This window comes from Bombina bombina, chromosome 1 (genome assembly GCF_027579735.1).
Source record: "Bombina bombina isolate aBomBom1 chromosome 1, aBomBom1.pri, whole genome shotgun sequence".
Lineage (NCBI taxonomy): Eukaryota > Metazoa > Chordata > Amphibia > Anura > Bombinatoridae > Bombina > Bombina bombina.
This window is the reverse complement of record NC_069499.1, coordinates 74,720,592-74,745,730: the sequence shown is the minus strand read 5'-3', so window position 1 is coordinate 74,745,730 and position 25,139 is coordinate 74,720,592. Positions and strand designations below refer to the sequence as shown.

General features: G+C 38.3%; 1 protein-coding gene across 1 annotated transcript in view; it reads left to right on the top strand.

Moving 5' to 3' along the window:
* Positions 1–8,569: 8,569 nt before the first annotated feature.
* Positions 8,570–25,139, top strand: part of YY1 (YY1 transcription factor) — a 111,601-nt gene continuing 95,031 nt past the window's right edge. Inside the window, exon 1 of the mRNA XM_053697460.1 lies at positions 8,570–9,367. Within this exon, the coding sequence (XP_053553435.1) occupies positions 8,806–9,367 (562 nt within the window). The 5' untranslated portion in view covers positions 8,570–8,805. The remainder of the gene's footprint in view (positions 9,368–25,139) is intronic.

Below are 25,139 nucleotides of genomic sequence, written 5' to 3'. Positions count from 1 at the left end.
TCTTCATTCTCTTGGTATCTTTATTTGAAATGCAAGAATGTAAGTTTAGATGCCGGCCCATTTTTGGTGAACAACCTGGGTTGTCCTTGCTGATTCGTGGATAAATTCATCCACCAATAAAAAAGTGCTGTCCAGAGTACTGAAACCAAAAAAAAGCTCAGATGCCTTCTTTTTCAAATAATGATAGCAAGAGAAAGAAGAAAAATTGATAATAGGAGTAAATTAGAAAGTTGCTTAAAATTGCATGCTTTTTCTGAATTACAAAAGAAAAAAAATTTCGGTTCAGTGTCCCTTTAAGGAGCAGTGCTACCTCACTAGTCACTGCAATAGCACCGTGAGTACAACCGCTAATTTGCATCTACTGTGCTGACCGACCCAAAGAATACATTAGAAGGTCGATATGGAGAACGCCGCAAATTTCTTAAAGGCACTGCACAATCTCCTGGCAGAACATCATGCAGCCCTTGCTGAACAGTTAAATATGGCGTTTGATCCTGAACCCCCGCAAGTATCCTGGCTGCCTGTACAAGTTGAGCCTGTCTTGGCGATGTGCCAAGACAACAGCGCGTTGGGACCCCAGCGCTTTGTAACTACCCTGACCAACCAGGACAAAATTAAGGCACAATCTATCACAGAGCTCGAGTCCAGAGATGCACTGCCTGCAGCCGGGATCAGTGACAGGTTTATTACAAGCAACGCTACTTCTTTGCAGAGCGGCATCAACTGCACAGCTGAGTCCCAATTAGTATGTATACCTGTTTCGATCACTTGGATATGCACAAACAAGAGAACCCCTGTCAAAGGTTTCCCCCAGGGCCAAAGAGACACACGACTGCTAGGAATATGCTCCTCTCCTACTTTTCTGCTCATGGGAGTCCCGTGTTATACAGAGTTGCCGGGGCTTAATTGGGAGGCTGTCCAGGTACTGAGACATTACCTTTTTTCCTTCTCATCTGTATGGCTAACACCCCTGGCGATTTTACAGCTGACTGGCATTGTAGATTACCTCCGGGAGACCCGGTCAGGAGGTTGGTTAAATATAGAACATACCAAGAACAACAGAACTATGACAATGATTTTATTGCTTCCTTGTACTCTGTTAATGTAAGGTATTGTTATATTTCCATAGCGGTCCTTCGACCCTGATGATGTCTTTATGGTTCACGGGGGTTTTGCCTTTCTATACAGTTGTTCTTCTGCCTATGCGTCTATGTAGCTCTATATAGTACATTTACTTGACACGGGGACTTGGCTAGCTGCAAATCTGCTAATCTAAGCTGCTTGAGTATTTGCTCCCCATAGAACATTATATCGCTAGATAGGGGGGCCACTACAGTATCATTGTTTTATGCTAAATACTGTCTCTCATAGACTGAGTAACCCTATGTGTTGCTAACACCTATGCTTCTGCAAAGTTACCATTAGCGGCCGAGGTGGTGCGTTTTCTATGCAGTTATATGACCAGTCTCTTTCCAGTTTGTAGAGGATACAAGAAAATGCTCAGTCCACTATAGTGTACCCCTAAACTGTGTTGATTGCCCCAGATTTTATAATTTATCTATTGTTTAGTTGGCTAATTTCCTGTGAAAGCGCAATTATGGACCTTTTTTAATGCATAACAGGGACCCCTCCTTTACTTTATTAGTCTCCTTATTCTATATAGGAAGCAATGTCAGATTCTCAGTCTATGATCTGATGTGGATAGATTTCTGACTTCTCGGACTAGTTCTATCTTTCTTATAACTACGGTAGCTTTGTAACCATCTGTTGTAAATAACTCCATGAGACTACAGTATACATCTTTTACTAATGCTAGCTGGGTTAAGCATTACAAATGCATAAATGTTGCTTCCTTGGCAGACTATACGTCGGACATATGTGAATGTTGTGCAGTATAGTTAGGACCTTTGCCTTAACCTTGTTCTGCAACTTATCCTGAGACCATTATTTACCGAGAACTGGTCAGTACAGAATAATATATGTTATATAACACGATAATAAACAAAAAAACCTGAGGTCCAAATAATGAGATCCATAAGTGGACTCCTTTTTTTCAGTTAGCCCTCTGCTAATATTATCACTCCATTAAGAATGAGGTCCAAGAGAAGCCTCCTGTATAACTTAGAGGGCTTAAATTGTTATTGGTACGTTTTTTTTCTCTTTCTTTGGGTGTTTTTCTTACCTCTCTGCAGTAACTGTTTATTTTCTAAATTTTATATCATATAGACCAGTGATTTTCAACCTTTTTTTTTGCCGTGGCACACTTTTTTACATTAAAAAATCCTGCGGCACACCACCATCCCAAAATTTTACAAAATCACACATTGTATATATAAAAGTTATTTCACAAAAGGCAAGCACTCGCTGGTATCTTTTCAAACAACAGTATTTACTGTACAGCAAATCAGTGAACGTTTTCAGACATGTCTGAGGACGGGCGGATGCCCGAAAACGTTCACTGATTTGCTGTACAGTAAATACTGTTGTTTGAAAAAATACCAGCGAGTGCTTGCCTTTTGTGAAATAACTTCTCTATGTACGGATTTGGTGGGCACCCTGGGAGTTGATAGGTTATGAGTGTGCTGGGTTCTCCTGGACTATGGTATATATAGTCATCATCTCACTCAAAATAAAAAAACGTCCCAGAATAAAAAACAAGCAAAATTTAAAAAAAATATATCACACTGTTGTCAGTCTGCCGCGGCACACCTGAGGATCTCTCACAGCACACTGGTTGAAATACACTGATATAGACGACAGGCATCGCTCACTACATGTAAATTTTTATTTGGTAATTTATATTATGATCTTTGTTATCACAAAAATTGTTAGAGACTAATCTATATTCAGCTTTTTTGTTACAACAGACTCTGTTCACTACATGTGCCTTTTTCAACATGTAACCTTTATTACTCATCCTGTTATAAGTCTTTTTGGAACGCAATCACCCAATGTTGTAATACTTTATATGTATGCCAAAATTTTGACCTCAATAAAAAAAAAAGGAACAGTTTGTAATATCATCAAATAAAGATTAATAACAATAATGTGAATGGTTCTTTACTACTTTTGTTCTCTGGATATCCTTTGTTGAAAATACTTTATTGAAATAATCCAATACATATTCAGCTGCAATTTTTTTGTTCAATGTTTAAAGAAACAGTTTGTAATATCATCAAATAAAGATCTATAACTACAACAAAAAAAAAAAGAAAGTTTTGAACTCTAGTGGGACTCATCCCCAGACATCCTAAGAGTGACCCAGAGAAAGAGGGAAAGGCCATGGACGCCGTAGGACTTTTTGAAGCCCATTCTTTTTAAAGTTGATTATTGGAACTGCCAAATATGAGGAGCGAGCACATACTAATAAAATGTATTAATTAACCAATACTTTATGGTTACTGATTATAGCTATACATTTGTCACGTTCAAGCTTATCAGAGAAGGTGATGCCTTTTTTGACTCTTAACATTGTGCATTTACATCTGTAATGTTGCATATCATTTAATAAAGTGACGTAAAAAAAAGTCCATGTAAAATATTGCTTAGATTCCAGACCTGATTTTAAAACATGTAAAGTTTACCATCTCTAATTAGAGCATGTCATTTTTTGACTATTATGACCCTTTAATTATTATTCTTGTTCATTTTTAATGTGCCAATAAATTTCATAGCACTGGGTACATACGTTGGGGTACACAATAAAAAATATATATTTGAAATAATTTTTTTTTAAAAATCATGTAATGTTAACACTTTTAATGGCCCTTTAACAAATAACAAGACAAACAAATTTGATAACAGAAGAATTTTTTTATTTTTTTTTAAGTACATGCCCTATATGAACTATGAAAGTTTAAAAGGGACATAAAACCCAAACTTTTTCTTTCACAAATCAGATAGAACATACAATTTTAAACAACTTTCCAATTTACTTCTATTATCATGTCTGTTTTCTTGTTATCCTTTGTTGAATAGCAGGAGGGTAAGTTCAGGAGTGTGCACGAGTTTGGCAGCAGTTTTGCAACAATGTTATACATTAACAAGAGCACTTGATGGCAGCACTATTTCCTGTGATGTAGTGTTCCAGACATGTGCACCCTACCTATCTAAATAGCTCTTCAACAAGGAATAACAGGAGACAAAGCAAATTTGATAATACATGTAAATGGGAAACTATTTAAAAATGTATTCTCTATCTGAATCATGAATTACATTTTAGGGGTTTCATGTCCTTTTAGGGCTGACTTTACTGTTGCTTTAAAGGGTCATTAAACACGTTGAGATGGTAATATAAAATGATAAATCATATATATTAAAAAAACAACAACTCTACAATATACTTTTATTATTTATATTGTCCCCTTTTCCTGTAATTCCATTCTTAAATTGTAAGCTTTTTAATTCCTGTCAGAAATGGAAGTGCAGAACACTGTTATATTCCACACAGCCATTGGCTGCACACTCTAGTGACCTATTTATAATTGTCCCTAATTGGCCACAGCAGAGAAAGGTAGCCTAAGTTACAACATGGCAGCTGGCATTGTTTTATAGACACTAACATTTTACATTTATTTTGTCAATATTTAAACAGCTAATGAAACTTTAAAAAAATGCATCTACATGTTATTCTCAGACTTATCTGTTCTTTGACTGCATCATTCTATCTAGCATTTGTTTAGTGTTTAATGTCCCTTTAAAGGGACATCATACCCAAATGATGAAGCACTTGAAAGTAATGCAGCCTAGCTGTAAAGAGCTGACTAGAAAATATCACCTGAATATCTGTGTTAAAGGGATACTAAACCCAATTTTTTTATTTTATGATTCGGATAGAGCATGCAATTTTAAGCAATTTCTAATTTCCTCATATCAAATTTAGTTCGCTCTCTTGGTATCTTTTTTGAAAAAGCATGAATGAAAGCTAAGAAGCCATCAATCAGCAAGCGTAACCCAAGTTCTGAACCAAAAATGGGCAAACTCCTAAGCTTTACATTCCTGCTTTTTAAATAAAGATAGCAAGAGAACGAAGAAAAATTGATAATAGGAACAAATTAGAATGTTTAAAATTGCATGATCTATCTAAATCATAAAATAAAAATTGGGTTTAGTGTCCCTTTAAAGTCCATTTACAATGTGATGTGACAACTGAAGAGATTTTGAGATAAAGGGGCCGATTTATCATGGCCCGAATGGGGCCAAATACATCTTTTTCCGCGCAGGGTTAAGAAGCAGCGGTCTTAAGACCGCTGCTCCTTAACTCATCCGCCGCCTCTGAGGCGACGGACAGCAATCCGCCCGATCGAAATACGATCGGGTTGATTGACACCCCCTGCTAGCGGTCGATTGGCCAGAACTGCTTGTGCAATGATAAATGCAGACAGCGTATGCTGTCTGCATTTATCGATGTCTGGCAGACATGATCGCTACAGTGGATCATGTCCGCCAGACATGATAAATCTGCCCCAAAATATCTTCCTTTTTAACCCCTTAACGACCAAGGACATGCCAGGCACGTCCTCCAAAGGGGGTCAGTTAATGACCAAGGATGTGCCTGGCACGTCCTCTGGGGTGTCAAGCGCTGGAAACTATCGTGATCGCTTCCAGACACTTTCAGGGTATTGCATTGATGCCTCGATATTGAGGCATCCTCCAATACCCTTTTTGTAGCCACCGATGCAGAGAGACACACTCTGTGGCCCTCTCTACATTGGCCAGAGATGGTGCCGATCGTTGGTGGGTGGGAGCCTTAGAGGATCCACTTCCTCTTCCTGTCAGGCTGGATGATTGTGCCGGTAGCGGGTGGGCGGGAGCGTGTGAGACTGGGACCGCTACACTACAGAAAAGTGTAAGGGATAGAGGGAGAGAATAAATGTTTGAAAAGGGATCTGGGAAGGGGTAGGGTATTGAGGGGGGCAGCTACACTACAGAAAAATTGTTTTTGTATAAAAAAAATAAAACCTCAATTTATTTTAGCAAACTGGGTACTGGCAGACAGCTGCCTGTACCCAAGATGGTGGCAAATAGGTAGAGGGGGGAGGGTTAGAGAGCTGTTTGGGGGGCATCAGGGATCCAACACTGCAGAATAACAAAACAACAAAAAAATAGCCTTTTAGTTTAGTACTGGCATGGTGGTGACAACTGTGATGTGGGGGAGGGAAGAGAGCTATTCGTGGGGGGGTCAGGGAGGGATAAGGGGGTTGGATGTGTCAGGTGGGAGACTGATCTCTACACTAAAGCTAAAATTAACCATACAAGCTACCTAATTAACACCTTCACTGCTGGGCATAATACAAGTGTGGTGCTAAGCAGCATTTAGCAGCCTTCTAATTACCAAAAAGCAATGCCAAAGCCATATATGTCTGCTATTTCTGAACAAAGGGGATCCCAGAGAAGCATTTACATCCATTTATGCCATAATTGCACAAGCGGTTTGTAATCAATTTCAATGAGAAACTTAAAGTTTGTAAAAAAAGTGAACAATTTTTTTTATTTGATCGCATTTGGCGGTGAAATGGTGGCATGAAATATACCAAAATGGGCCTAGATCAATACTTTGGGTTGTTTACTAAAAAAAAAAATATATACATGTGAAGGGTTATTCAGGGATACCTGACAGATTAGTGTTACAATATAACTAACGCTAATTTTTAAGGGGAAAAAAAATGGTTTGAAAATAGCAAAGTGCTACTTGTATTAATTGCCCTATAACTTGCAAAAAAACAAACAAACATGTAAACATTGTATTTCTAAACTCAGGACAAAATTTAGGAACTATTTAGCATGAGTGTTTTTTTGGTGGTTGTAAATGTGTAAGATTTTGGGGGTCAAAGTTAGAAAAAGTGTGTTTTTTTCCCATCATATTTTTATAGTAAATTATAAGATATGATGAAAATAATGGTATCTTTAGAAAGTCCATTTAATGGCCAGAAAAAAGGTATATAATATGTGTGGGTACAGTAAATGAGTAAGAGGAAAAGTACAGCAAAACACAAACACCGCAGAAATGTAAAAATAGCCCTGGTCCCAAACGGTAAGAAAATTAAAAAGTGCTGTGGTCACTAAGGGGTTAAAGGGATACTAAACCCAATTTTTTTTTCCCGTCTGATTCAGATAGTTGCTTAAAATTGCATGCTCGATCTAATTTACTCATATTATCAATTTTTTCTTCATTCTCTTGCTATCTTTATTTTAAAAGCAGGAATGTAAAGCTTAGGAGCCGGACCATTTTTGGTTCAGAACCTGGGTTACACTTGCTGATTGGTAGCTAGATGTAGATAGGTTCCCAGTGGAGGCTGCGGCGCCCGGGAATGATATTGGAACAGAGCGTTATGGCGCCCAGGAACAATATTGGAACAGAGGGATCTGTTCCAATACCTGCCCCAGGCGCCGCAACCACCGCTGGTAACCTATCCTTTCTGAAGTAATTCCCACGGTAAAGTGTACGTTTCTACTTTCTGAAGTAATTCACTTGTTAAAGTGTACATTTCTGAAGTAATTCCTACGATAATAGAACGTGTTTAAATAAATTATACGGTAAAATGTGGTCAACCCCCCCATGGCAGGATGTGGTACCTTCCAACAGTGCGCTGGAATTTGGGGCGTTAAACTACACATTCACCCATATCTGTTCACACAGCCCTTACTATTGTGCCCAAAGGCAGAACATGCTGTGATCTGAGATGTCATCGCAGAACATGCAGCATGTCTGCAGAAAGAATGGGACACATGGAAGACCTGTTAGCACTTACTTAGCAGCACTGCTCTACATTAGACAGTTCTCTTCAAACAGAGCTTTACTCTGGCTGCACTGCGTAGGTTTTTCTTAACACAGTGCATCCAGAGTAAAGTGCTGTTTGAAGAGAACAGTGACTGGCTCTCTGAGATTTTGAACCCTGCACCTAGCCATTCCCAGTCTGCAAAGCTTTGACTTCTAAATGTAAGATGTTCTTGTGAGCAATGTAATGTAAGATGTCCTTGTAATGTTAGAGCAAGAGTAAAGGAAAAAAATTTATTCAAGAAACATTTTAAAAATAACAAAATTTAAATTGAATGTTATTTCAAAATGACCTGGCAAAAAAATTTTCACTAAAAAAATTCTCATTGCAGAAAGTGAGGAAAAATTCTGCCACTGGGCTATTGTGAGTTGAAAAAAGTTTGAGATAAAATATTTTCCTTTTATAAAAAAAAAACAAAAAAAACCCCAGATGTTCATGTGATATTTCAGGTGATTTAGCATATGGTAATGATGTCCCTTTCCATTAATTGCACTTCCCCTTGAGCACATAAATGCCAACCCCCAGTAAATGTCATGGTAAACAAGGTAATTACCAAACAAGGTAGAAGTGACCAGCACAAATCTTCTGCAGCTCTTCCCCTATAAAAAAAAATGTTATCCTTCAATTCACATGACCTCTTGTTCTGTTATTCCGTCGTCCTTGTACATAGGGACAGGTAATAGCAGCTGCAGGGTTTTGTTTACAGTCCAGTAACAGTCATTCCCAGAGCTGTCACTTCCCTCAGCTAAATGACACCTTACAAACGTGTAATAACGGCCGTCACGTGACGTGCTTAGGGACCGCCCACTCCTCCCTCTGCCCCAAACCAGGATGCCGCCTGTCGTGGCCGTTGAAATGTCTGATCTCGCGAGATGATGCCGGAGCGAACAGTGGCGACGAGATTTGCAGGGTTGAGTTGGTATTTGTGTTGAAGGAGGAGAAAAAAAGGGAGTAAAAAATAAATAAAAAGATTAGGGAGAGGGGAATAATTAAAAATAACAAGGGGGGGGACACAAAGTGGGGACTCATGATGGCATCGGGCGACACGCTCTATATAGCTTCTGATGGCTCGGAAATGCCTGCAGAGATAGTGGAGCTGCACGAGATAGAAGTGGAATCTATCCCGGTGGAGACTATCGAGACAACGGTTGTTGGGGACGATGACGACGATGAGGATGACGACGATGACCACCATCACCACCACCAGCCCATGATCGCCCTTCAGCCTCTGGACTCTGATGACCCAACCCACGTTCACCACCATCAGGAGGTGATCTTAGTGCAGACCCGGGAGGAGGTGGTCGGTGGGGATGATTCGGACTTAAGAGCAGATGATGGATATGAGGACCAAATCCTTATCCCTGTACCGGCTCCGTCCGGGGAAGAGGAATATATCGAACAGACTCTGGTTACAGTGGCGGGGAAAAGCTCTTCCTCGGGAGGGCGGATGAAGAAAGGAGGTAGCGGCAAGAAAAGTAGCAAAAAGAGCTATTTGAGCGGCCTGGAACCGAGCGGGAGGAAATGGGAACAGAAGCAGGTGCAGATCAAGACCCTGGAGGGAGAGTTTTCAGTCACGATGTGGGCTTCAGGTGAGTGTCTCATTGTTGCGCTAAGCTAGGCCGCAGGGCGTGTCTCTTGTCCTTCCCTGGCCGCCATTACGTCCCGCAGCACCGTCAAACACCGGCTAGGAATGTTTATTTTGGTTTTGTAAGGAAGCCATGTTTTGATGTGTTGCTGGGCGCCGCCATGTTCGCTGGGTCAAGTATGGCGGCCCGAAAACATGGCGTTGTGTGGGGCCGGGGAAGATGGCGGCTGAACATGGCGGCGGATCGGGAGCGAGCGCGCTGCTGCTGGCTCGGGGACTAGGCCGCAATGGCGCACTTCTGAGAGGGCCGAGGGGGAGGGGCGACCGCCATGTCTGTCTTACGGTCCCGTGCTACAGCTGCCAGCGGGAGCCCCGTTACACCGCTTGCGCTCTGTTATCCTGACCCCGCCGCCATGTTCCTCTCTGTCACAGCAGTGCAGCCGCTTTACATCAGTTTACTCACACCACCAATATATGTGAAAATTTATTCAGAACATAAATATACGTTGGCATTTACTCTAAACATAGTTTAGGGACGAATTTACAATGCTTTTGCAATTATGTGTTGCAATGGGGTCAGGTAAAGGAGTATGTGATGCTACTTTAGGTATTATACACCTGAGCTGGACAAGACCCTTCATTAGTTAGGAAAACTGTTAACCCTTAATTATAGAGGCTTTTTGGTATTTTATTTCCTGCATTTAAAAACATTTTTGATACAAATCTGTAAGTGAATGTCACTGTCATAAATAAAGCTACACTTTGCTTTTGTGGTGGCGGGGGCGTGTCTGTAGCCAATAACACCAATGTATATGTGGTAGTTATTCGGACCACCTAGTGGTCAGTCTGTCTCCACAAATGAGATGTCAAAAACACGCTGTTCGGTTTTTTTTAAAACAAGCTACATTTTTCCGTGTAAATATACCTTTCTGTCATAAATATAATCTATGCTAGTATTAGAACGTATTCATAAAGCACCAGCATTTTATGCAAACCTTGATTTAAGGTATAAGTACAATAATAAAAAAACCTAACACAAATCTTAAAGGACCAGTAAATATAGTAGATTTGCATAATAAAAAGACAATGCAATAGCACTTAGTCGGAACTTAAAATTAGTAGATTTTTGTCTGACAAATTACCCAGTACCATGTGACAGCCATCAGCCAATCACAAATGCATTTAAGTACTGTATACAGTATTCTGTGAATTCTTGCACATGCTCAGGAGCTGGTGACTCAAAAAGTGTAAATATAAAAAGACTGTACATTTTTGTTAATGGAAGTAAATTGGAAAGTTGTTTAAAATTGCATGCTCTATCTGAATTCTTGGTTTAATTTTGAGTGTCACTTTTAAAGGGTATACAGCCCTGTCACTGTTGGCTATAAACAGTTTTTACATGTGAGGATCCGTAAGACTCCTGAACTAATCCTTCTATTGAAGTAAATGGGACATGAATGGGATATGATTAAGTTGTCTAGATTTATAGCAACCTTGATGTCTGTAGGTGCTTTCTGAAATGCTTTGGGTGCAGAAACTATAATGTGACAACCTTTTAACCTCTTGGATGCAATATAGCAATGGTGCTATATATGGATTGACCCCCACATGACTGGATTTAAACGTTACATCATTCTTACCAGAACTTTATACAAGGGACATTGTACTCATCATTTTCTTTCATGCATATTGAAGAGAAGCATTTAAAGGTATAGCAAAGGCAAAATTAAACTTGCATGATTCTGATAGTGCAGGTCATTTTAAGACACTTTTAAATTCACTTCTATTTTCAAATATGCTTTGTTCTCTTAGTATTCCTTGTTTAAAAAAAAAAATTAAAAAAACTACGCACATATACACCAGTGCGAGCTGCTGCTAATTGGTGCCTGCACACATTTGTCTCTTGTGATTGGCTAACTAGATGTGTTCAGCTTCCTGCCAGTAGTGCAGTGCTGTGCCTTCAGCAATGGATAACAAGAGAATGAAGCAGATTTGATAATAGAAGTAAATTGGAAAGTTGTTTAAAATTGTATGTTCTGACTCATAAAAGAAAAATGTTACTATCTCTTTAACCTTGTTAGAAATAGTGTGCCAAAAAAAGTAAAATCTATTTAAATTGAGTACAATACATTATCTGTACACTTCATTTAAATGGATATTAGTCAAAAATACTTATGATTCTGATAGAGCATGCGATTTTAGGACACTTTAGAATTCACTTTTATTGTCAAATTTGCTTTATCTATCAGTATCCTTTTTTTTTTTTTTTTAATTAAAAAGCATATGTGCAAATCCTTAGCAGCAATGCTCTGCTATGAGCTAGCTGGTGATTGGTGGATACACACGTGTTTATTGTCATTGACTCACCAGATATTTTCAGATAGCTCCCAGTAATGCATTGCTGCTCTGGTGCTGATTGTTAACTGTGTTTAATCCATTTGCAGAGGTTAAATACCAATTTTATATTCAAGTGATAGTGCAATAATGCAGGTCTGACTAGAAACTGCTGGTTTATTCAGGACAGGAGCATACATTAAAAAGGTTAAATAAAGCAATTAAAAATAGACTACAATGCTCCTTTTAAGCCCTGCACTTTTTTTCTAGAGTAAGTTAGTCTTGCATGATTTTGCAAATCATTTAGTGTGCTAAAATAGATTTACTTCTATTATTATATACGCTTCTTTCTCTTGTTATCCTTTGTTAAGGGAGCAACAATATACTAGAGGAGCTAGCTGAACACTTCTGGTGAGCCAATGACAAATCAGCAGCTAGCCCCTAGTAGTGCATGGCTGCTCCTGAGCCTACTCAGGTATGCTTTTCAACAAAGGATGAAATAGGCAACTTAGAAAAAAACAGTACATAAAAAAAAAAAAAAAGTTTAATATTGCATGACATTTTAAAATTGACTTTTTTACTGTTCCTTTAGCACATTGTTCCTCTTAATCTGTTATATATACTGTAATTATTTCTTTTTCTGGACTTCCTGTTTTGATGTAGTAATTCATCATACTGTGTAGCAGTTAACCCCTTGGCTTCATCCCATATAATCAAGTGGTTTAATAGACAAGCTTGTTTGTTGTAAATTTCTCAGACTGCGCTAATGTTTTACCTACATTCTATATTTTATAGTTTCTTTCTGATTATCTGTCTGGCATTGTAGTGTTCTGCCATTTGTTCCTAATCTGATAAATAAAATGTATGTTTTTGTTTCTGGGTGTCTCCTATTTTGATATGAATGTGACGGACATAAATATTATGTCTCTTCATCAGTGTTCATGTATTATTCCTAATTTCAAGATAGCACTTGTCTCTTTTTTTAACTGTATAATTATCCATATAATCATTTAAAGGGACATAAAGCTAAAAAAAAATATTTCATGATTCAGAGAGAGTATACATTGGTTTTGTCTTTTCTTCTGTTATCAGAATTGCTTTGCTGTCTTGGTATCCTTTTGTTGAAAAGCATACCCAAGTAGGCTCAGTAGCTTGGTGCTAGCAGGTGATTGGTGGCAGCATATACCTCTTATCATTGGCTTACAGATAGATGTGTTCTCTGGCCAGAGAGACAAGCTATAATATGTGCCTTTTATGCAAGTTATTTCACCAGTTTTGGTTTGCCATATGGTCTTTTAAATACAGCTCATTTTCATACGCTTGTTGTTACTGTTAATAGTTAAGGTCAGTAGGAGTGCCTTTTAGCTATGGGTTAAAGGGACCGTATACACCAATTTCATATAACTGCATGTAATAGACACTACTTTAAAGAATAATATGCACAGATACTGATATAAAATTACAGTATAAAACCTTTTAAAAACTTACTTAGAAGCTCCCAATTTAGCATTGCTGATGAGGTTAGATTGGGACACCCACTGCAAGGGACAGAGAGCAGACCCTCCCCTGCATATAAAAATACCCATTATATAAACAGAAACAATTTGAAGTCTGTATACATATCTATCTAAAACTTTGTGGCTTGGTGAGGAGTCTTAAAATCAGCACAATGATGTTTAAAAATAAGTAAAACTATACATTTATTTTATTTTTTTTCTATTCCCCCCCCCCCCCCCCCAAAAAAAGGCTATATAAATGGATCATCTACAAAACATTAATGCAAAGAAAAAAATCTAGTGTACAATGTCCCTTTTTAAGGCAAGCATTGTCATAGCTATTTGTGTCTCTTCGTGTTGTGTATTTCTAAAAAAAAAGGTTAATTCCACATTTTGAGCACTGTTTTTGCTTGCTACTTCTATAAGTAAACTATCATATATATATATATATATATATATATATATATATATATATATATATATATATATATATATATATATATATATATATATATATAATGTCGCGAACCGCCATAGACTTCAATAGGCAGGCGAATTTTAAAACCCACAGGGACTCTTTCTGGCCACAAAAGTGATGGAAAAGTTGTTTCAAGGGGACTAACACCTGGACTGTGGCATGCCGGAGGGGGATCCATGGCAAAACTCCCATGGAAAATTACATAGTTGATGCAGAGTCTGGTTTTAATCCATAAAGGGCATAAATCACCTAACATTCCTAAATTGTTTTGAATAATGTGCTTTAAAACATCAGGTATGATGTATCGATCAGGTAGTGTAAGGGTTACGCCCGCTTCAGTGCGCAGTGTAGGTGATATACCTGCCCTGACCCATGCTTTGCAGACCAGGTATCAGTGGTCAGATGGACCCTTGCCCCAACACTGTGTGCCAGACATGCCATTATAGCAGACTTATATGGCTTTGGCGTTGCTTTTTGGTAATTAGAAGGCTGCTAAATGCCACTGCGCACCACACATGTTTTATGCCCAGCAGTGAAGGGGTTAATTAGGGAGCATGTAGGCAGCTTGTAGAGTTAATTTTAGCTGAAGTGTAGTGTAGTAGACAACCCAAAGTATTGATCTAGGCCCATTTTGGTATATTTAATGCCACCATTTCACCGCCAAATGTGATCAAATTTAAAAAAAAAACTTAAATTTTTTCGCAATTTTAGGTTTCTCACTGAAATTCTTTACAAACAGCTTGTGCAAATATGGCACAAATGGTTGTAAATGCTTCTCTGGGATCCCCTTTGTTCAGAAATAGCAGACATATATGACTTTGGCGTTGCTTTCTGGTAATTAGAAGGCCGCTAAATGCTGCTGCGCATCACACGTGTATTATGGCTAGCAGTGAAGGGGTTAATTAGGTAGTTTGTAAGGAGCTTGCAGGGTTAATTTTAGCTTTAGTGTAGAGATCAGCCTCCCACCTGACACATCAGACCCCCTGATCCTTCCCTCCCCCACCCCACAATTGTCCCCGCCATCTTAAGTACTGGCAGAAAGTCTGCCAGTACTAAAATAAAAGGTTTTTTGTTTTTTTTGTTTTAAGCATATTTACATATGCTGTGGTGTAGTATTTCTTCCCCCCCCCCCCCCCCCCCAAAAAAAATGCTCTCTAACCCTCCCCATCTGCCTTATTGGCGGCCATCTTGGGTACTGGCAGCTGTCTGCTATTATTTCACAGTCAAAAAAGTTTTGTGGTCTTTTTTTAAATGTACACTACTGTTACACCAGATATGAGTGGTGGCACTGGGCAAGTGGGCACAGTATACGCTGTGAGCCTGACACACACGCTGGCAGGCATCTGCAATTAGATTACACAGGGAATCAGGTGAGTCCTTCAGGACTGTAGTGGACACTGAATACACTAGCCTAGTTATCGACGATTTCCCTATTAAATCAGCAGCAGCTACACTGTCCCTCCTCTCACTAAGAATGCAGCTTCCAAATGAATCTAAAATGGATGCTGTCCAGGAGGTGGGAGGGTCTGGGAGGGAGGGTCTGCTGCTGATTGGCTATAATGTGTATTCTGACTGTGAGGTACAGGGTCAAAGTTTACTCAATGATGACGAATAGGAAGTGAACGTGAACATGCTATGTTTGCCGGGAACTATTCGCCGGCGAACTATTCGCGACATATATATATATATATATATATATATATCTATATATATATATATATATATATCTCTGGCATTAGTTATAGAAATGCTAGTGAAACTATATAGCAAACATGTAGGTCATAATACATATATAAGCATACATACATTTAAAGGGACAGTTTACTCAAAATGTTTCTCCCCTTTAATTTATTCCCGGTGATCCACTTTACCTGCTTGAATGTATTAAATTGTTTACAAGTATTTCCATTAACCTTATATTGGCATTTGAAATAGTTTTAGTCTGTGGTATTCCCACCCATCCTGAAAGTTTTTGGCCTCGAGGCCAAGCTGCGTTAACACAGCCAGTAAAAGAAATTACACTCCCAGTGGGTTATAGACGAGATAAGGCAGTGCTTGACAAATCTGTTTACAAATTAGGAGTCAGTAAGAATATTTAGGAGCCAGGCATATTTTTAGGAGCCAGACAGTTGGATTTGTATATAGATATGTGGAGAATAACCCAAAAAGTTAGGAGCCAGGGGTAAAATGATAGGAGCCAAGTGGCTCCCAGGCTCCTGGGTTTGTCGAGCCCTGAGGTAATAAAATGCTATTTTTCAATTTGTTCTCTCCAAGTATTGGTGATTGGTTTATGGACATATATGGTATATAAGATAAAGAAGCAGGTATATGTACACAATGTGATAAAGTAATGAGATCTGATTATACCTACAAGCTCAACCCATTTTATTAGGTTGTGGCTTCAAAACACAAAATCGGCTAATTCATATATACAAATAAGCCTTAAAAAAGCAAATCTCACACATTTTATACTCTGTATCTGATAAAAAAAAGTTATTTGAAACACATTAAGGGACAAACTATTTTATAGTATACTGTCCCTTTAAATCCTATAACATGACATAAGTGGGGAGCATGCTCATTGCATCATAAGACCATCATTTTGCAGCATATTTTAGTTACTTTTACATCATAAGTGCGTGACTAAAATGTGATGCTTAGCAGGCTTCCAAATACAGGTTTTTAAAAACATTTTATATAAGCCGATGTATATATTACTGCCAATTAGATACACAGAAGGTAGGTTAATCAATGAGGTGAACCAGGGCTTGTCAAATTTGCTTAAAATTTAAAGGGACAGTCAAGTCCAAAATAAACTTTCATGATTCAATATATGGGGCATGCCATTTTAAACAACTTTCAAATTTACTTTATCACCTAGGTAGGCTCATATGCTAATTTCTTAGACCTTGAAGGCCGTCTCTTACCTTAATGCATTTCCCCATGGCGGCCATTGGTTCCCCAAAAATTCTACTTGGCGCCAACATTTTAGGTCACAATTTATTCCTCCTTTCTGATGACCACCCTGTTAAAGGGACATGAAACACAAATTTTTTTCTTTCATGATTTAGAGTATCCAGTTTTAAACAACATTCTATTTTACTTCTATTATCTAATCTGCTTCATTCTTCTTGTATCCTTTGATTAAGAAGTACTGGGTGAGCCAGTAGGATGTCATACATGTGCAGCCACCAATCAGCAGCTCCTGAGCCTACCTAGGTATCCTTTTTCAAGAAAATATATAGAGAATAAAACAAATTGGATAATAGAAGTAAACTGGAAAGTTGCTCTATCTGAATCATGACAGAAACAATTTTGGTTTCATGTCTATTTTAAATGCGCTAATACATCTCTAACAGCTAAATTATAAAGTCTGTCCCTGTGTTCACCTGTTAAATACGCTAGTGTAGCGCTTTCAGCTGTGCCAGCAATATCCTGAACTTGCATTCTGATGTCTGTCCCCTGTTAAAGGGACATGAAACCCCAAATATTTCTTTCATGATTCTGATAGAGCTTTAAACAACATTCCTATTTACTTCTGTTATTTAATTTGCTTCATTCTTCAGATATCCTTCTGGTTCACCCACGTGCATTGCTAGTTCTTCAAGAACCACAAGAAGCATCTATGTACATCCACCAATCAGCAGCTACTGAGCCTATTTTAGAGATGCTTTTCAACAAAGGATATCGAGAGAATTAAGCAAATTAGATAATATTAGTATATTTTGAATGTTTGAAATTGCATGCTCTTTCTAACTCATGAGAAAAAAAAGTAATGTCCCTTTAAATGCACTAGAGCAGCACACATGGTGGGCTAGTGGTGGAAGAGCAGGTGGCAGACAAGGAAGCCACTGCTATTACTGACCAATCGGAGACAAACAGCAGCAATGGGCAACAGAATTTTAGGTTTGTTAAACCCGGCTGTAAGGAAATGTATTGCTTAGGAAGAAGAGAACGGCTGCAATGTTCTTATAAGGAAATAGGGCTTTAGTACTATGTTTTAGTGGAAATATTTCCTCTTAAAGCGGTGTACTTTGTATGTGGAAATATACAGAAATTGTTACTCTATGGGAGATATAAGATGGTAAATGTTTTCATGCATAGCTGCAATGTTACCACTGTATTATTAATACTGTATGTACATCTTATGTAGTTTATTAAAGGGACATTTAAGTCAGAATTAAAGTTTCATGATTCATATAAAGCAAGCAATTTGAAAAAAAAAAAAAAAACACTTTCCAAAACCTGCACTTTATTTTTACATGCACACTTTGAGGCTCCAGCTCCTACTGAGCCTCTCCTGTCCAGCACTAGCCAATCCCTAAAAAATATAATGTAATAAGCAATTCTAAAGTGACAACCCTATAGTGGCATAAAGAAATAGTAAATATCAAAAACATCAAACAATTGCTGCAAACAGGTAGCATTAAAAGGAGATATTTATTGGAAAAACCATGAGAGTGAAATTAAGCAACCTGAAGGGTACTCAAAACAATTCCGATCATAGTGCACTATGAAATTATCCTACCAGCTGGAAACAAAAACATAAAATTGAAAATAATAGAACTGACACGTAGTACTTGTTTACACTCTCCGTTGTTTTGATACGCCCACAGGTGGGCGGTCCAATCTATGATTGGATAAATCTCGGCACTTTGTTTACTTCTATGACGAGTGCCGTGGCAGAGTGATTAAGTGCGGCACAAACATGGCTCATTCATTTATTTTATTTATATTTATTCTTTATTACATATGTACGACTAGGTGGTTACGTGATACTGACTATCCGGTCTCTAGTATCGTTTGGGGTAGCTGATCTGATATATGTATAGATCAGCTTTGGCTATTATTAAACATCAGCAATTCTAATCATACATATGCAGTGATCTAGGTGAATGCTTAGTTGTGATCATTTGGGTTTTATAAATATAACATTCTAGCCTTGAGGAGTTATGCGTCCCTAGTGACAGGTGGGCGTTGTTTGAACACACAACACTGACGTATTGAGCCTTGGGTGGTAGCACGCTGCTGATTGGTGGAATTACGATCCCTATGAGCCAGGGTGATGTTGATTGGTTGAAACACGATCCCCACTTTCATTGTTTGTTTATTTTTCATTTTTTTACGGTTTTGTCTGTATTTTTACATAATTGTTTAGCTGAGGTTTATGTCAGGTTGGAATGAGATTGCACCTCTCTATTGACAATACGGGGTTTTATACTTAAAATGTTTTATTTCTATTCACTTGATTTACTATATATTGGTAGGTTTCTATCACTGATTATTATTGGTCACTATGAAAGGTGTGTTATGTATTTTTGGCCATGATTGGTCAATCACTAGGGGAGGGTAATTTGGAGCCTATTTAAGGCCTGTATTTTCACATTGTTAATCTGTCAGAGGAAGGGACTGTTGCTGTCCCGAAACGTCACGATTTTGAATTAAAACTTTTTGTCACAGTTGGAACAGTTCAGTGAGTGCTTCTTTGTTATATTATATATATATATATATATATATATATATATATATATATATATATATATATATATATATATACATACATACATACATACATACATACATACATACATACATACATACATACACACACATAAAACACGGGAGGGGTCAGCACTTTCAGGCCGTTAACCCCAGGCAAGCTGGGTGCAAGACCCAAACAGGGACCTCGTCAAGGTCTCTTCCAAAAACCTGGGTCCCTAAACAGCCACACAATGCAGGCTCACAATCAAACAACTGTGTAAAAATGAAGGGTGCACAGGCTTATGTAATCTCGCCAAACATATACAAAACACGGGAGGGGTCAGCACTCTCAGACAGGACCGGGTACACATCCTATGACCCTGTAACATGCACATATATATATGTAAAGGGTTATTCAGAGATTCCTGACAGATACCAGTGTTAAGATGTAACTTATGCAGATTTTGAAAAAAATTGGTTTGGAAATAATGCTACTTGTACTTATTGCCCTATAACTTGCAAAAAAAGCAAAGAACATGTAAACATTGGGTATTTCTAAACTCAGGACAAAATTTAAAAACTATTTAGCATGGGTGTTTTTTGGTGGTTGTAGATGTGTAACAGATTTTGGGGGTCAAAGTTAGAAAAAGTGTTTTTTCTTTCATGTAATTAGCAAGAGTCCATGAGCTAGTGACGTATGGGATATACATTCCTACCAGGAGGGGCAAAGTTTCCCAAACCTTAAAATGCCTATAAATACACCCCTCACCACACCCACAATTCAGTTTTTACAAACTTTGCCTCCGATGGAGGTGGTGAAGTAAGTTTGTGCTAGATTCTACGTTGATATGCGCTCCGCAGCAAGTTGGAGCCCGGTTTTCCGCTCAGCGTGCAGTGAATGTCAGAGGGATGTGAGGAGAGTATTGCCTATTTGAATGCAGTGATCTCCTTCTACGGGGTCTATTTCATAGGTTCTCTGTTATCGGTCGTAGAGATTCATCTCTTACCTCCCTTTTCAGATCGACGATATACTCTTATATATACCATTACCTCTGCTGATTCTCGTTTCAGTACTGGTTTGGCTTTCTACAAACATGTAGATGAGTGTCCTGGGGTAAGTAAATCTTATTTTCTGTGACACTCTAAGCTATGGTTGGGCACTTTATTTATAAAGTTCTAAATATATGTATTCAAACATTTATTTGCCTTGACTCAGGATGTTCAACATTCCTTATTTTTCAGACAGTCAGTTTCATATTTGGGATAAATGCATTTGTTTCAATCATTTTTTCTTACCTTTAAAAAATTTGACTTTTTCCCTGTGGGCTGTTAGGCTCGCGGGGGCAGAAAATGCTTCATTTTATTGCGTCATTCTTGGCGCAGACTTTTTTGGCGCAAATTTTTTTTTTTTCTGTTTCCGGCGTCATACGTGTCGCCGGAAGTTGCGTCATTTTTTTGACGTTTTTTTGCGTCAAAAATGTCGGCGTTCCGGATGTGGCGTCATTTTTGGCGCCAAATAATGTGGGCGTCTTTTTTGGCGCTAAAAAATATGGGCGTCATTTTTGTCTCCACATTATTTAAGTCTCATTATTTATTGCTTCTGGTTGCTAGAAGCTTGTTCACTGGCATTTTTTTCCCATTCCTGAAACTGGCATTTAAGGAATTTGATCAATTTTGCTTTATATGTTGTTTTTTTCTTTTACATATTGCAAGATGTTCCACGTTGCATCTGAGTCAGAAGATACTTCAGGAAAATCACTGCACAGTGCTGGAGCTACCAAGCTAAGTGTATCTGCTATAAACTTTTGGTATCTGTTTCTCCAGCTGTTATTTGTATTGCATGTCATGTCAAACTTATTAATGCAGATAAAATTTCCTTTAGTACTGTTACATTACCTGTTGCTGTTCCGTCAACATCTAATTTTCAGAGTGTTCCTGATAACATAAGAGATTTTATTTTTTAAATCCATTAAGAAGGCTATGTCTGTTATTTCTCCTTCTAGTATACATAAAAGTCTTTTAAAACTTCTCTTTTTTCAGATGAATTTTTAAATGAACATCATCATTCTGATACTGATAATGGTTCTTCTGGTTCAGAGGTTTCTGTCTCAGAGGTTGATGCTGATAAATCTTTGTATTTGTTCAAGATGAAATTTATTCGTTCTTTACTTAAAGAAGTGTTATTTGCATTAGAAATAGAGGATTCTGGTCCTCTTGATACTAAATGTAAACGTTTAAATAAGGTTTTTAAATCTCCTGTAGTTATTCCAGAAGTGTTTTATCTCCCTGATGCTATTTCTGAAGTAATTTTCAGGGAATGGAATAATTTGGGTAATTTATTTACTCCTTCTAGACGTTTAAGCAAATTATATCCTGTGCCATCTGACAGATTAGAGTTTTTTGGGACAAAAATCCCTAAGGTTATGGGGCTGTCTCTACTCCTGCTAATGTACTACTATTCCTACGGCAGATAGTACTTCATTTAAGGATCCTTTAGATAGGAAAATTGAATCCTTTCTAAGAAAAGCTTACTTATGTTCAGGTAATCTTCTTAGACCTGCTATATTTTTAGCGGATGTTGCTGCAGCTTCAACTTTTTGGTTAGAAGCTTTAGCGCAACAAGTAACAGATCATAATTTTATAGCATTATTATTATTCTATAACATGCTAATAATTTTATTGGTGATACCATCTTTTGATATCATTAGTTGATGTCAGGTATATGTCTCTAGCTATTTTAGCTAGAAAAGCTTTATGGATTAAACTTGGAATGCTGACATGTCTTCTAAGTCAACTTTGCTTTCCCTTTCTTTCCAGGGTAAATAATCATTTTCGTTCCTTTCCTCACAACAAGGAACAAAAGCCTGATCCTTCATCCTCAGGAGCGGTATCAGTTTAGAAACTATTTCCAGTTTGGAATATATCCAAGCCTTATAGAAACCTATAGCCAGCTCCTAAATACCTATGAAGGTGCGGCCCTTATTCCAGCTCAGCTGGTATGGGGCAGATTACGTTTTCTTCAATTTGGATCAATTCCGTTCTTAAACTCTGGTTTCAGAAACTTTGTTTCAGAAAGGTACAGAATTGGCTTCAAGTTAAGGCCTCCTGCTAAGAGATTCTTTTCTTTCCCGTGTCCCAGTTAACACAGCAAAGGCTCAGCATTTCTGAAATGTGTTTCAGATCTAGAGTTGGCTGGAGTATTTATGCCAGTTCCAGTTCTGGAACAGGGGCTGGGGTTTTATTTTATCTCTTCATTGTACCAAAGAAGGTCAATTCCTTCAGACCAGTTCCGGATCTATCATTATTGAATCGTTATGTTAGGATACCAACATTCAAGATGGTTACTGTAGGACTATCCTGCCTTTTGTTTAGCAAGGGCATTATATGTCTACAATAGATTTACAGGATGTGTATCTGCATATTCCGATTCATCCAGATCACTTTTAGTGTCTGAGATTCTCTTTTTAGACAAGCATTACCAGTTTTGTGGCTCTACCGTTTGGCCTAGCCTCAGTTCCAAGAATTTTTTTCAAAGGTTCTCGGTGCCCTTCTTTCTGTAATCAGAGAATAGGGTTTTGGTATTTCCTTATTTGGACGATATCTTGGTACTTGCTCAGTCTTCTCATTTTCGAAGAATCTCATACGAATCGACTTGTGTTGTTTCTTCAAGTTCATGGTTGGAGGATCAATTTACCAATCAGTTCATTGATTCCTCAGACAAGAGTAACCTTTTTAGGTTTCTAGATAAATTCAGTGTCTATGACTCTGTCCTTGTCAGACAAGAGAAGTTTAACATTGATATCAGCTTGTCAAAACCTTCAGTCACAATCATTCCCTTTGGTAGCCTTATGCATGGAAATGTTGGGTCTTAGGACTGCCGCATCAGATGCGATCTCTTTTGCTCGTTTTCACATGCGACCTCTTCAGCTCTGTATGCTGAACCAATGGTGCAGGGATTACTCAAAGATTTCTCAATTAATATCTTTAAACCGATTTTACGACACTCTCTGACATGGTGGACAGATCACCATCGTTTAGTTCAGGGGGCTTCTTTGTTCTTCCGACCTGGACTATAATCTCAACAGATGCAAGTCTTACAGGTTGGGGAGCTGTGTGGGGGTATCTGACGGCACAAGGGGTTTGAGAATCTCAGGAGGTGAGATTTCCGATCAATATTTTGGAACTCCGTGCAATTTTCAGAGCTCTTCAGTCTTGGCCTCTTCTGAAGAGAGAGTTGTTCATTTGTTTTCAGATAGACAATGTCACAACTGTGGCATACATCAATCATCAAGGAGGGACTCACAGTCCTCTGGCTATGAAAGAAGTATCTCGAATTTTGGTTTGGGCAGAATCCAGCTCCTGTCTAATCTCTGCGGTTCATATCCCAGGTGTAGACAATTGGGAAGCGGATTATCTCAGTCGCCAAACGTTGCATCCGGGCGAATGGTCTCTTCACCCAGAGGTATTTCTTCAGATTGTTCAAATGTGGGAACTTCCAGAAATAGATCTGATGGCTTCTCATCTAAACAAGAAACTTCCCAGGTATCTGTCCAGATCCCGGGATCCTCAGGCGGAGGCAGTGGATGCATTATCACTTCCTTGGAAGTATCATCCTGCCTATATCTTTCCGCCTCTAGTTCTTCTTCCAAGAGTAATCTCCAAGATTCTGAAGGAATGCTCGTTTGTTCTGCTGGTAGCTCCGGCATGGCCTCACAGGTTTTGGTATGCGGATCTTGTCCGGATGGCCTCTTGCCAACCGTGGACTCTTCCGTTAAGACCAGACCTTTTGTCTCAAGGTCCTTTTTTCCATCAGGTTCTGAAATCCTTAAATTTAAAGGTATGGAGATTGAACGCTTGATTCTTGGTCAAAGAGGTTTCTCTGACTCTGTGATTAATACTATGTTACAGGCTCGTAAATCTGTATCCAGAGAGATATATTATAGAGTCTGGAAGACTTATATTTCTTGGTGTCTTTCTCATCATCTTTCTTGGCATTCTTTTAGAATACCGAGAATATTTCAGTTTCTTCAGGATGGTTTAGATAAGGGTTTGTCTGCAAGTTCCTTGAAAGATCAAATCTCTGCTCTTTCTGTTCTTTTTCACAGAAAGATTGCTATTCTTCCTGATATTCATTGGATATTAAATTACTTTCTTGGAAAGTTTTGTTCCTTTTGGCCATCTCTTCTGCCAGAAGAGTTTCTGAATTATCTGCTCTTTCTTGTGAGTCTCCTTTTCTGATTTTTCATCAGGATAAGGCGGTGTTGCGAACTTCTTTTGAATTTTTACCTAAGTTGTGAATTCCAACAACATTAGTAGAGACATTGTGGTTCCTTCATTATGTCCTAATCCTAAGAATTCTAAGGAGAAATCGTTGCATTCTTTGGATGTTATTAGAGCTTTGAAATATTATGTTGAAGCTACTAAGTCTTTCCGAAAGACTTCTAGTTTATTTGTTATCTTTTACGGTTTTAGAAAGGCCAGAAAACTTCTGCCATTTCTTTGGCATCTTGGTTGAAATCTTTAATTCATCTTGCCTATGTTGAGTCGGGTAAGACTCCGCCTCATAGGATTACAGCTCATTCTACTAGGTCAGTTTCTACTTCCTGGGCGTTTAGGAATGAAGCTTCGGTTGATCAGATTTGCAAAGCGGCAACTTGGTCCTCTTTGCATACTTTTTCCAAATTCTACCATTTTGTTGTATTTTCTTCTTCTGAAGCAGTTTTTGGTAGAAAAGTACTTCAGGCAGCGGTTTCAGTTTGAATCTTCTGCTTATGTTTTTCATTAAACTTTATTTTGGGTGTGGATTATTTTCAGCAGGAATTGGCTGTCTTTATTTTATCCCTCCCTCTCTAGTGACTCTTGTGTGGAAAGATCCACATCTTGGGTAGTCATTATCCCATACGTCACTAGCTCATGGACTCTTGCTAATTACATGAAAGAAAACATAATTTATGTAAGAACTTACCTGATAAATTCATTTCTTTCAT